Raw genomic sequence first — 15,054 nt, 5'->3', positions numbered from 1 at the left:
AACATTGTGGGAATTGGTGATCCTCTACCCATCTTGGCTTCTGAGAGACACTGCCACTCTGAGAAGCTCTTTTTATACCCAATCATGTTGCCAATTGACCTAATTAGTGTTTATTGGTCTTCCAGCTCTTCGTTATGCTCAAATTTACTTTTTCCAGCCTCTTATTGCTACTTGTCCCAACTTTTTGGGATTTGTTGACACCGTGAAATTTTGAATCAACATATTTTTCCTTTAAAATGATACATTTACTCGGATTAAACGTTTGATCTGTCATCTACGTTCTATTACAAATAAAATATTGACATTTGCCATCTCCACATTATTGCATTCAGTTTTTATTCACAACTTGTTTAGTGTCCCAACTTTTTTGGAATCCGGTTTGTAAGTTACCAAGTGGTGTTGTAGACAGTAGGATTTTAGGGACCTTTAACACTCAACTTGAGTTAGTTTAGAGGAATTAAACGGAAGGGGTCGGCAAGTTTTTTTTGGGCAGAATGGCCTGTTCTCATCCTAATTTTTCTACATTTTTTTACAAACTGTAATGTAAAATAATTCTGTGGTGGGCTGGTGCCCTGCCCGGGGTTTATTTCCTGCCTTGTGCCCTGTGTTGGCTGGGATTGGCTCCAGACCCTCGTGACCCTGTAGTTAGGATATAGCGGGTTGGACAATGGACGGATTAGAAAAATAAAGAGATCTGCACCATACTCTATTTAAAGTCTGCCCGGTGAATACATTTATTTAATGTATTTCCTTTTTTGAAAGTACACTATTTTAGCTGCTTCAATACAATATTTATGAATGCATATAGATGAACACACATTTGTACAATTCACCATGACCACCATGGGTTACTCATATTGGGACAAACTTAATTAACTTACCACAGTGCAGCAAAGAGGCCAGAACCACCACATGAGAATTAAAGCCAAAAGCAGGAACAGAATTAACAAAGCAATCAGAAGAATAGTTCCATCAAACTGTGGGGGAAAAAATGACATAATCAACATTGAGTTTTAGGGAGAGACAGACATATTAAGACAAAAGTATCAGAAACATAGTTCAAATCAGAAAAAGCAGTAAAAAAGGGCAATATTAATGATAGCAAAAGAATTAACATAAAGCAAAAGGGTGAGTCTAGTCAGATGTAAACAAGAATGTGAAATGACTGGGTGGCTGCAGAGAAAAGCTATAAATATAACTTACTCCCAAAGAACTGAAACAGCCAGGTGAAGCTTGGGACTCAAGCATTACCTGAACAGAGGACACTGCACAGGAAAGAGTAATGGAAAGAAAAGTGAAAGAAATAAATTGAGATTGAGACAGAGAAATTAAGGAAACTGGGATAGTTAACTATTCTGTATAAACTGGAAAGTGAACTCTTGGTCCTGACCGCTGTCAGACAGTTTCATAATTCACAATATTGATGAACTGAATGAACTAGATTTAAGATAAATGCTGAGACACGGCAGTTAAAATTACCATTTGGCTTTGTCAAAGTATACTGGAGGTTACAGCATTTAACCTTATCCGTAGGGGGATAACTTATTAGAAGATTGGAAAGCAAAATAACTTCAGTAAGCAGTCATTTAAAATGACGTCTAAATTATAGACTAGCAAATAAAATAGCAAGTGCAGAGTGTCTCTTACGCAGTGAGTGCTTGTAATGTGCACTGAGCTAGTGATGAACGTCAGGCCGTCATTCATGCTGACTTGCAGGTACACGACTCTGAAAAGCAAGCACATATTACTGGATTAAGGCAAACCTTTTATAAAATCATAACTAGCCAGAGCTGTGATGGGACCTTAATGATTTACTGAGTCAACACTGCTTATAGTGTTTCTTTATAATTTGCAAAAGTTAACAACCATGCAAAGGTGCAGGTAACTACACCCCTATTTCTTATATTTAAATTACCAATCCAGTGCAGGTAGCATTATTGTTTAATAGACCAAGCATATATATTAGACATTACCTAAAAATCAAGCCACTTGGATGACTGATTCGCCAGCACAACCTCACATTACTCTTACAAGCGGTATATGAAGTTACGTCATAGACAATGTCACTGCCCGCCTTAATAATATCAATACATAGTGTAAGAATGCTTGGGGTCACTGCCGCCCCTTAAACCCAACAGACAGATACACAGGAAACAGGGTAAAAGCACTTTATTATATTTTTATATTTTTCTTCTTTAAATAGTACTTCCTAAGCACCACAACCACCATAATACAATCAAATAACCAATAAATTAATGCAATTCTCTCCTTCACACCTCAGTCCTTTAAATAGTACTTGACCCGGTAGTGCTTGTGTCCTTCCGACCACATGACTGGCTAGCACTTATGTGGTTAATGAAGAACTGGCTCTTACTTCAGCCCAGAAGTACTTCAGGGGTTCCATCCTAGTGACTACCTTGTACTTCCGGGCTATAGGGAAAGGATGAGTCCCCAGGTCCTTCGACATCTCCCCCTGGCGGCACCCAACAGGACTGAGAAACCAAACTTCAAGTCCCAGGATTCCCTGTGGGAATCCGGGGCACCACTACACTCCAGGGGAGTTGCCATCTAGCATTTTAGGTGAGGCAGTATCGGCAAATAGCTGCTGTCCCCCATCCTTCCATTTTAGGGGTGTCCCGGCTGTCCATCACAATAGATATTACTTAACATAAAACTCAGTTGCTTCTTGGGATCTCTACAGGATCTCCAGCTCAACTCCGTTTCATTAGAGATGCGCCCATACAACTGTGTTTCTGTTTAAAAATGCAGGCATTAGTTTTGACTTCTGAAAATGCTCTCCAGAACTGTATACTTCTGAAAATGCAGGCTTGGCATTGTAACGTAGATGGGTAAAGACATAGACTTTTGAATACATAGTCGATAATTGTGCTCTGATTTGTTTGTGTTTATTGTATAGCCCTTTCTTGATATGATCCTACTAATTACAATGTCCCATTCCCTGATTGTTCACCCTTCATGGAAGAAAACCATATTCCAATTTAGCGGACACAGAACAGATGCTTTCCATGGCACATGTTGAGTTACTTACCTGTATGCATTTAAATTATGTTTTGTACGGTTTGATTGCTGCATACATGCACAAAGGCAGAATAATTTCCCAGCCACTACAGTTTTATGATAAAACCCTGGCTAGTGGTGTTACCATTCATTCAAAAATGTAATTACCATTGCAAGCATCCCCATGTAGACAAAAGTCTACGTCATATGTGTTTTTAGTCATTTTAGTGTGGATTGAGATTTTAGTAAACAATGTGAAAGCATTAACATGGAGAGATCATTTTAATATAAAAACACCTTTTTTAAATGAAAACATAATAGTGTAGAAGTAGCATCAATCTCGGCTCCTTTAAACTTTGCCAACAACCTTCTGTCACTTTTCATGGAGTCATACTAATCAGGACTCTGAATTTGAAAGTCCTCCAGTCCTCTTTTTACCACTTGAAAACACTCCTAAAGTCTACTTATTGCTCTCCTCCACAATGCAGAAAGAAATACACCATCATGCCTGTCAGATTACTGTGGCTTACTTTACAGAGACTTTCAAGTATGAAGAGATTGAGACTGCATCTACTAGCTTGCTGAAATGAACCAAAGGCAGTGGCACCACTCAAGTAGCTCAACTATTCTTCTCATCATATTGACCAATTCATTCACAGTTCTCTTGCTGAAGTATAAAACCATTAATTCCACTAATCCAAATTACTTTACAGTGCTTTTTGCCTCATGCCAAACCACCAAGCCTGTACATTGTAGTTGCCTTATTTTCTAAAACACTTATTATGTAACTCTTAATGTAAATTCATTTAACTTTGTGACTACAATTTCCTAGGCCTGTTGGTGACACACCGTTAAATTTCACATTTAGATCATACTGTACGTAAAAACCCTCATTTTTGAATCTGCCATTTTTATTGTTCATACTATCATTAGTTTTCTAACTGATTCTTCTGAATCTACTATACTGTAAACTGTCAGTGTGTTCCCGGCATGTAGACTTTACTAAATTATGATATATTTAAGGATCTTGTATTTTATCTTGCTACTTTTTACTTGTTTACATTTTAAAGAACTTTTTAATGGTGTGTTATATGAAAGGTAAAATGACAAACAAAATCTGCAAAGGTGAGGGCTGTGTTTGGTAAACATGGTCTTTTGGTGTTTAATTTTAATTTTCAGTACTTTGAAGTAAAAGATATTATGAAAGAAGTGTGAGAATTTGACACAGGTATTGTGCTGTATTTCCTCAAAGGCTGAGCAAATTCAAGTTTGCAGTGCTTGCCATAACGTTACCACATATTGGGAAAGTCAGTCCCTTTTTGGAGGACTCTGTGTATCAGCCAGGAAACTGTGGTGTGCATTTTCTGATACTGCCCACAGTTTTCCCCTGATCTTTGAATACAGTGTAAGACAGTGCTTGAAGTGGTTCGGCACTCACTGTTCTCTGTAAGGAGTACTGGGTGTTTTTCTTGGCTACGGGTAGTTTTGATCTTAGAACTTTCTCACCAGTATGCTGTCCAGGCACTTGTACATTTCACTCTTCAGGTCATCAGCACTTTTTATTTCATACCAGCGCTTTTTCACATCCTCCTGATACTACTATGCTACTATGCCAGACTGGTTTAGCTGCCACTGTCTCTACAGACTGTCCACTGAAAGTGTACTCCTCAGTTAACTTCACTACTCAGGATGCACCAAGTTATGCAACTTGGCTCAAATTTCTTTATTGTGTTTTTCCAAATACGCTCTTATTCTTCTAGTGCCAAGTAGGGGAAAGACATCTGGTTACAACAAGAGAATAAGAGAGGAGGAAGAAGAAAATGCACCACTTCAAAATGAAAGTGAGTCAAAATATGCAGACACACATACTGGTGGACAGCAGTCTTAGCAAGACAGCGGCTCCCCTATCAGTGGTATTAGCAAAGAGCCAGTTGATGTAGCTAATGACTACTGCAGTACCAGTGTTGATGAATGGTCAGACTGTTGGCCTAGAATCTGTTTTCTGTACCCACAATTGTCACTCATCTTTCACATAAAGTAAACAGTCACGTTTCCAACCAGATCAAGCAAATGTGTACTTGCATAAATTCAGGTGAGCACAAGCCTTCTACAACATCTACTGACAAAGAGTGGAACTGCAAATTATTCATGGTGAAATAAAATTGAGCCTCAGAGAAGCAAATGGTCAATCACTAATACATAAAAGAGAATTTCCCTGGCCTACCAATCTCTAATTTTCTGTCAAACTGGATTGGCTCATATTTGAAACAAGCTGAAAGAACGATGAAAAATGCAAAATATATTATTAGGAAACAGAAGAATAAAAGTCAGCTAGCACTTCACTGATTGCCCTGTAATGCTCATGCCAATATGATAATGTCTACACTTGGTATGTGTTCACTGGGGCTGGCTGCATTAAAATTAAAACGCTTACCAATAGAATATAGCAAAAAAAAAGTAAGAATGTGGAGAATAAGGTATGGAAACTGAGTGAACAAACTTTGCTTTGTATAGGGAATTCCACAGTGCACAAAAATCCAAAACGCGTTACAATACACAGCCAAGGGCGGCCTTAGGTATGTGCAAACTGTGCACCTGCACAGGGCCGCCAAATCCCAGGGGCCGCCACGGCAATATATATTGAATATAAAACAGAAAATAACGACACAGCTGATGGCAATGTGGCCGAAAAACATTGTGTTTCTTGTTAATTAGTACTCTGTATTTACTAATGTCGCTAGAGTCGGAGCAGTAAGCTATATGTAGTATTATAACATTCTGCCATAATGAGAATATCATTGGCTGGCACTTGGTTTTCAAGTTACGGACACGCGCATATAGAAGTGAAGCTAGTGCAAGTGGGTGAGTCGTCTTACAAGTTAATGTTTCACCTAGTTTTAATAAAGTATTAGTGTTAGTGCAATAGGCATAGTGAATATCTGGTTGGATAGGGGACACATGACATTCGCATACCCATTCTAAGCAAAATGAAGAGATTTCGAGTACACAAATCTGGTTATTTGAAATGAAAGAGAAAGGTGGATCAGGAGGCTTTCCTGCGTCACAGGAAGGAGCAATCCTGAACTTTATCACCCAAGGGAAACCTGATGTCATAAGCATGAGGCGGCTATGCAGTGTCCGCAACGGACGCGGCCATCCACCATGCACAAGATACCATATTGACACTGGCGGGCGAAGGGGCCACCGATTCTTTCTCTGCCCAGGGCCGCCACGAGCCTAGAGCGGCCCCTGACACAGCTATAGCATTATTATGGACATATATTTTTTTGACATGTGACACAAGCAGGTCAAGCAACACGCTTTGAATTATACAGTGAGATAGAGGTAGGGATTGAACTGGCTGCCTCGTGCTTTACAAGCCAGTAATTTGGCCACTGGACTGGAGCAAAACCCTGGGATGCCACTTTTTGATTACTGGACTGATGCAGACCTTGCGTAAAGTTTAATTCAGAAAATGTAACTGATGCATTTCAACAAATGAATATTTGGAGAGTTTATTTTCTTTGTACCTAACATATTAAAAATCAAAATGAAAGTAAAGCATTTCATTTAAAAATAATTTTGAGTAAAATATTTGAACATTTCTCTTTTACTCAGAATTCAGGATTAAAAATGTACATTTGTTACATTAAGAAGTCTTGAGGCCTTCTAAAAGGGATGGACTTTCATAATATGTTCAGTATATAATAGCTGTATCTTTTATAATAATACACTTTTTAATAGCGTTTATAATTTATATTTACACTAGCCCATACTTTTACAATTTGTGTTTTATTGCCAAAAATATCAGTCACTCGTAAACAGCCATTAAAGATCAGCTTCCAAAGAATATGTGTCCAGGCAATCCGACACTTCTCCTGGTGAGAAAATGTCCTGCAACAGCTTAATTCAAGATGTAATACTTAACAGAGCTCCACGACATGAGAAATCTGAAGTTCTTCTAAGGGGAATGGAAAACTGCCACAGGGCCATAAAATAACCACATGCTGGGAAAGTCCATCCCTTTTAGGAGGTCTCTGGGCTCCTTAATGTAACAAATGGACATAATCTGATACTAAGCAGAAGAGCAATAGGAAAGGCGGCTGTCAAAGCTCTGCTATAGGGAGCATCTAAAAGGAATAAAGGCCTCCATAAAAAGCAACTGTTGCATGTTTTTGGCGTGAATCACAACTAAAGCCTTCTTTGTTCTGTTCCTGCTGTTAAGATTTGTTTACTCCTTCTGGGAATACAATGCTACAAGGGGCAGTGAGGAACACCATTAAGAGGTATTGTGACAAATCAATCTAATTTGCTATCAATCAGCAAGTTGAATTCCTTTTCTAAGAGCACATGCTTGAAGCTTGTAGCCACATTGAGCCGGAATAATAACCCTTCCAGCTGCTTGATACAAAATAAAATCATGCCCAAAGAAAACAGATATGATGTTAATTTTCATTTTAGTCATTGCAATGGACAGGGATGTCTTTATAAATGAGAAATTCGGGGAGGTTACAAAAATGTTTGTAAACGCGTGTTTTCATTTTTGGGGCGCCTACAACCATGACTGAAACCGAAATTGATGCCATGATGGAGGATCCTGAAGTCAAAACTCAATATTGTTTTAAATATGAATTGGGCTACAGATGTGCCAAATGAGCTGTTCTTGTAAAAAATATTTGTATCTTCATATGTTCTAATTACTGACCATAAAACACATTTAGCACCTTAAAGGACAGGATCCACTTCAGTGGTGAACACATTTTTTTTTAAATCCCGGGTCACTGAAAGGCCTTCTTATGATTTTCTAAAGCCAAGTGATTCATTGTGTAAAGCTAATGACTCTTCTCATAAAAGTGTCTGGCTTTGTCCAGCACTTAAAGAAAAGATTCGGAGGCTAAGAGGTCATTACATGACCTTAAGAATGTTATCTAACCTCTTTATGCACCATTTTTCAGTAAAGAGTTGAAAACCAAGGTCAAAATACTTGATAACTGAAGACATGACTAGTCAATGTTTTGTATGATAATACAATATGAGAAGTGCAGCGGGTTCCATAAAAAACATGCCTGTCTTTAGGTTGTGATCACGATAAGACATTTCTGTTTCCTTGTCTGTGTGTATACTGTTACCCTCTTGAATTTATAACTGCATTTTTTTTGTTCATTGTCCTTATTTTTCCTTGAGCCTTGCTTCTTCTCTTTGGTCCCTCGGGCCCTCTGGCATTGATTTTTTTCTCATTTCTCTCACAAGTTTCGCAATTCACTCATTCAGTTATAATAGGATCTTTTCTGCCCCTGGCCCTATTACTTTCCAAATGGTCCACAATTATTACTATTACACTTCAATAGAGAATAAATGTTAGTGGCTGCCAGGTCTCCTTGCCAGAAGGGCTGCTGCTGCTACTGCACAAGTATATTCATGCACTGTAGCTTTCTTGTCCTGGGGCAGCAAGCTTTAGGCATCCAGGTGACATGTGTCTTCACCAGGATTAGCCCCTTTATTGACTTCAGTACACAGAGCCTCACAAATCTCAAGCAGTGCTACACCAAGCTTAAAAGATGTCATGACAGCTTGAGCTATCAATCAGAAAATAACACGTTTGCAAAGGCTGTCATGTGTGAATTTACCAAAGAGACATCTTCTCAGGCTGCCGAAAAATGAACAGGGAGGGAGGATTCTCCCATACCAACTCTGCTTTTTAATTTAACCTAATTACATTTTAAAGAACATCAAAGTATTTTCTCTTGTAAAATGTACCCAACAGTTGAAATTTGTTTTCTTCTCTCCCTCAAGCTCCATTGTGCTGTAAAGACAAATATGGCCAAAGATAATGATTTAACAGGTTTGATCCACAGTCTAGCTAATATGCAAAATTTGCATGTTCATATGGCAGCTCTCACTCTAGGAAAATGTCCCAAGTTGCTACCTTGTGATCATCGCTTAAAAGAAATGGGGGAGGCTTTACTGATGGCCTCTGCCATTGGACAGGTTCTCTGTCCATAATACTATTGCCATGTTAATGAATCTTAGGAAACATACTGTAAAGCCTTTGCCTTGGGCTGGCTGTGACACATGATAAAGAAAAAGTGATATCAAAATAATTTAAGGATGGGTGATATTTGCCATTAAAAAATGTAGTTTGCACACAAATGACAACACAACTTTTCTAACCTTCAATAGTCTATACCCACTTTTTGTTGGTCAAAGTCACATGGAACTTGAGCATATTCTCTGAACAGTTCTGTTCCTCAGTATCTCCAGTTTTTAAGTGTCATTAAATGTTCCTTCAAAAAGTCTCCATTCTGCCCCTGCCTATCTACAGACTGCACCTCCCCTTGCCAAGACTGGAGAACGCTAAGAACTTAGAACAAAAGACTGTTGCAGGAATGAGGGCATTGACCTGTTAATACATTTTGGCCTTGCGAAAGGAAATGGTACATGGAGAAACTGGCAAGATGGCCTCAGCTGTTAGTCATTTGTAAGGCTTGTGTGATTATACCTGTGGAGACTGCCCAGAAATGGCCTTTTCTTGTGTTGGCACATCAACTACAATGTTACGTTTACACCAAAAGGTTCCTGATGCAATTTCTGCTTACAATGCACAGTGTCATTTAATCTGTAGAATATATTAATGATATTAAAAATAATATCCTACCTTAAAATGACACAATCTACCAATTCCATTAATAATTTTATATAAACAAAATAAAAGTAATCAATTATAATATATCTTGATTTTGCAAAAACATGTGCAATAATAGCATACATATCACAAAATGTTTGAAATTGTTCTATATTGCCTTCATCCAAACTGGTGTTCCCACTGCTTTTCTCTTCTTAAGTAAGGCAACATCGGAACATTCAGGTACATAAGGACTTTTTAACTGCAACCCTTTCTTTGTATTAGTTTACACAATTTCTGCTACATAATAAAACTGACACTTATCTTACTGAATGATACTGACTTGATTAGTAAGCCTTGAAGATCTCCACAGAATCAATCCATTTATTGTTTTCTGTTTCCTTGTTCTGTTTCAAGTTTGATATTGTCGCTGTGCTCAATTTGTGTATCTCCTTAAATTAGTTGCTATTACTTTCTTTATCATTTCAGTTCTTATGTAGACAGTTATATCATAACTGACCGTGGTTTGTGTACCAACTATTGATGTGTGCTCTTCAGAGTCTCTCAGGTATGCCTACTATTTTCCCAGTATCTGTCAGCTTTTAAGAATTGGTTTAATTGTAGTGTTCAGTTTATATATTTAGTACTTAACTGCTGCTCTGATAGATAGATAGATAGATAGATAGATAGATAGATAGATATAGATAGATAGATAGATAGATAGATAGATAGATAGATAGATAGATAGATAGATAGATAGATAGATAGATAGATAGATAGATAGATAGATAGATAGATAGATAGATAGATAGATAGATAGATAGATAGATAGATAGATAGATAGATAGATAGATAGATAGTATGGTCTTAACAGACACCAGAATGACTCAAAAGGAGAAAATTAAAAAGAAAGAAAAATTTCTGACTTGGTATTTACAGTCAAAGTGAGGTACTTTGCAGGCATGTTGTTATTGTTATAAAGTAGCCCCAAAGGCGTTTCTTGACATACTTCTGAATAATTTGTTGGCTGAAAGTCCTCATTGTTAGTGTATCAGAGAGAGGATGTGCAGCATTGTTCAGAATGGCAATCAGTTTTGTTTTAACTCTCTCCTTTGCTACTACCTCCAGGGAGGTCAAGAGTGCATTCCATAAATGACCCTGCACTTTAAATTAGCTTGTCAACTCAGTGGACCTCTCTTGAACTGATGTTATCAATCCAGCACATCACAGCATAGAAAATCACACTGTTACAAAGTTATAGAATATGTAAGGGATGTTATTAATCATATTAAAGAAACACAGTCTACTATGGAAAAAAGAGTCTGCATTGGTTGAACCCCCAAGACCTTGTAGAAATGAACTACTTCTAAATCCACTCCCTGAATGGTGACCGGATATAGGGGTTCTTTGTTGTGGCAAATGTCTGTAAGCAGTTCCTTGGTTTATAAACAGACAATTCTTTCTGCACCAAGAAATAAAGTTCTCCACCTGACACTTATACTCTGTCTCAACACCTCATCAATATATCCCATATATGAAGAATAATCTGAGAATTTCTGTAAGTGTCATGACTTGGTGTTATATTTATAGTCTGAGGTGTATAGAGTGAAGAGAAAAGGAGACAGGACTGTTCCTTGTGGTGCTCCAGATTTGCTGACGTTTGTATCAGAGACATAATCCTTGAGTCTTACAAACTGCGGTCTGCCTGACAGATAGATCATTACCCAGGATGCTACAGGCTAATCCCTCTGCATATCTCTGAGCTTACCCCCTACAAGGATGGCTTGTTGGCATTGAAGGCACTGGAGAAATAAAAAACATAATGCTCACAGTGCTGGTGTCCTGTGTTGTTAAAAGGGTGTATAAAATAAAGATTAACCGACTTCTCCTTTACAAACCTGACTTTGTCAACATCAACATCAATTCCACATTTCAATTCATATTTGCAGTGAAATATAAACCTGCTTAAGAGAGCCATGAAGATTAGGGTCTATCCTTGCAGCATCAGGGACAAGGCAGGTACAAATCTAGGTCAGTGCACCAATTTATAGCTGGGTGATTGTCAAAAACCCGGCTACAAACACACACATGATGCAGGGCCTTCCACAGAAACTACTTTATTTCTGTCCTAAAGATAAATTCTGGACCCTGTAGACACCACACAGTTCGGATAAGGATGCTGTTAATGTGTATCATGAAAGAGTGGTTTATATTCAAACCATAACTAAGCAGAAGACTTTTAATCAATTCTAATTTGATACTGCACCCTACAACAGAGTGCTCAGTCAATGGCCCACAAACCAAAAGCACTGAGCCTCAGGTGCCATAATACATTATCTACCTCTTCCTCCGTCTTTCCATCGTCTTGCCACATTATCTTATGCCGAATGAACATCTGCTCTATCTCTTTCTCTCCTAATTATAAGTTTTAAGGCTTAATTTTGGTGGAAATCGCCATGTCTTCTTTTTGGGTCAAAATTGGGTCAAGAATGTCCTGTGAACATCCTGGGCTTGTCTCACTAGTTCTCCATCAGGTGACTGCAGGTAACCTGGCACCCTTGATACATCTTTGATTATTCCCACAATGCTGGACATCCATTATATGTAGCTAATCAGTGTAATTACATGTGAAGTAACCTCCAAATAAATGTGGCCTACCACACGCTGGTAACTATTTGCCTACACTGCCACTGAGGATGGTTCTGTACCTACCAGTATAGGCACTTCTTTTGTAGTATGGACCCCACCGATCTCATCCCTTATTCTGTGTCAGCCTTAAACCCCTTCTGCCATGTCAGCTTCTTGCCACCAGGGTAATCGGTTACAGCAGCAACATTTGGAAAGAGAAAGTGTTGTTAATGTTCACTCCTGGACTACGGCTGCAGTTTATTCTAAGACTTTCTGTTATTGAAAAGAGTCTTATTCATTTGAGACTTTTTTGAGTAATGCTCCGGTTAAATAAAAAAGCATTACTTTTTATTTCATTATGAGTTATTGTAAACAACAACTCATAGATGGAAAAAAAGAAATAAAGAAATGGGGATGAACAAAGAATTCAAGTAAACAGGGAGATTCCATTATAATGAAAACCAGAAGCCATGCAGCATTTGAAAACTAAAGCTTGACAACCGTTCTGCAGATTCTCATCACTCATGCTTCAGTAACAGTATATTAAAAGAGTGCTTTCTCCTTTACACATTGCTAATGAAAAACTACAATTAGCTTTGCTTATTTTTACACAACAAATCTTTAATGTTGCTTCAAGTAGCAACTGATGTAGGCATCATTTAACCTCTTTTGTCAAGTAAATTATGCTCCTTCATATTCAGTCCTAGTTCTTCTGTCACTCCATTTAAGGCTTCTATCCCAGACTTATTCTTTAAGTAGTCCAGAAGAGTCAGAAGCAGTTTGAAGCACTTCACCTGGTGTACTGGCAGTGGTGTTTTGCAAACAGATCATTTGGGGACATTTGTTGAGTGCATGTCTAATGAGAACATGTACTGTATGTTTGCCTAGCTCAGCAGAAATGCACATGCAGCATTCGTTATAGCTTGTTAATCCATTTTGAGAGGAAACAAGGTGCTCTGTTTGGCAGATGTGTCATTCTTTCTGCTTTGAATTTCTAACCAAGGTCCATTTTGATTAAACAAATGATCTATTTAAAGTGGGGGCTATCAAGTTTAGACTGTTCTTTTCATTTTGTGGTCACAAGGGGCAAGAGGTTAGCCTGACAGTGTGACATAACGCAAGACCCAGATCATAAACATATATGTAGTTAATACTCATTTGATTTATTCATTTCCTGAGTCCAGTTACTCCAAAACAGGGGCATGGTGGGTCTAAGCCTAGCATAGCAGCACTAGCATTAGTGTTGAAGCAACCTTGGCTCAGATAACCATCTGTTGGGAGCACCCGTGCATACACACATGCCTTCATTCTCTGAACCCATTGTGCAGGAAAAGCTTCTGCCTGACCTGGCAGCATTAGTTGCAATGAAGGGACCAACCTTGGGCTGAAAGTTACCAAAACAAGCACCAAAACTCACATACACAAATCTAATTTTGAGATACCAATAAACCTTCATATGTGGAAAGTACTGCACTACACAGAGGTAATACGAATGAACCTGAAGGACATGCAAACTCCACATGGGCATTAACCAAGTCGGGAAAAGAACCCAGTTCCATGGGACTGTGAGAAAGAAGCACTAACCATTGTGGCACGATGCTGCCTTGTGCGCCTTCCTTTAAAAATTAAAGATTTTATCACAGAAATGGGTTACAGCTTCATCAGCATTCATAAACAACACATCCACGGCGGGATGCACTTTGTTAAAATATCTTCCATGTTTAACTTATTTCCACTGCAGCATGACATGCAAGACACTCTTTTGGACCTATCCAATCTGTTTTGATCTGTTTTTTGAAGAGCCAGAAAAGCTCCAAGGAAAACATTTCAAAACCTAATAATACACAGACTGTAATTAATTTGTGAAGCATAACAGATTATAAATATATTGCTTTCAGTTTCATTAGCATAACTAATGCCATGTGTTTTCATTACACGATCATCTGATTCCAAAAAATTTGACTCCAGTAGTCAGTATTCAGGCAAACTGTCAGATTATATGTTGCGATTCAATAGTGAGTAATGTCTAAAGTGACTTTACAAAAGAAATTCACAACATTACAATCAAAAAGTGCAGGAATACACAAGAAGGTGTGATGACAAGCAGTAAAGTAAAGACAACATATGAAAAAGGGCAGGCTGTAGCAACAATAAAATTGAACAACAGCATTAAGTGCCATGGATTGGGGCTTCTGATTTGCCTGACTTCAAATCAAGTAATAAGGCTTTATTAAATCATCAATCTATTTGATTATTTTAATAATTAATACTCCAGTATTATTTATATTCCAAAAAAGCAGTTATCAGGTATTATCAGTGTGGCAGGCAGCCAGAACACTTGCCCGGCCAGGACACCCAGAGTGTGGAAGGACCAGGGGTGAGAGTATTTTTGTGACAGTTTCTCCCCCGGGCCAACAAAGGGTAGCCCCCTTGATTTCCAGCAGGGCCGTGGGTCATAAGCATGGGATCTCAACCCTGTTGGAACCCATGGCCACCGCTAGAGGGCGCATTGACATTTCCAGGGCCTTATTTGACCACACTTCCGCCAAACCCGTAAGTGTGTTTGGAAGATGCTCACTGGGCACCTGGAGTTCTTCCGGGTGCCCAATACAAATGGGCAAGTCTCCACCATTTGAAGCCAAAGTTGGGAGGAAGAGGACAAAGCCTGAGTAGGAGAGGAAGGAGAAAGACTGGCGGCAAGAAGGGACAGTTGTGTTGGTGATTTGTGCACAGTGTGTTTTATTATAAATAAACTGGGTGTTGTGTTGAACCCGTGTCCTGCTCGT

The 15,054-nt window shown here is 38.6% G+C and overlaps 1 protein-coding gene across 1 annotated transcript in view; it reads right to left on the bottom strand.

Moving 5' to 3' along the window:
* The window catches only part of LOC120542065 (anthrax toxin receptor 1-like), a 177,879-nt gene that overhangs the window by 49,792 nt on the left and 113,033 nt on the right, over positions 1-15,054 (bottom strand). Inside the window, exons 12-13 of the mRNA XM_039774198.1 lie at positions 1,648-1,726; positions 882-977 (exon numbers count right to left, since the gene is read on the bottom strand). Of these exons, the coding sequence (XP_039630132.1) occupies positions 882-977; positions 1,648-1,726 (175 nt within the window). The remainder of the gene's footprint in view (positions 1-881; positions 978-1,647; positions 1,727-15,054) is intronic.

This window comes from Polypterus senegalus, chromosome 1 (assembly GCF_016835505.1).
Source record: "Polypterus senegalus isolate Bchr_013 chromosome 1, ASM1683550v1, whole genome shotgun sequence".
Lineage (NCBI taxonomy): Eukaryota > Metazoa > Chordata > Cladistia > Polypteriformes > Polypteridae > Polypterus > Polypterus senegalus.
The sequence above is the reverse complement of the archived record's forward strand: the minus strand, read 5'-3'. Positions and strand labels throughout refer to the sequence as shown.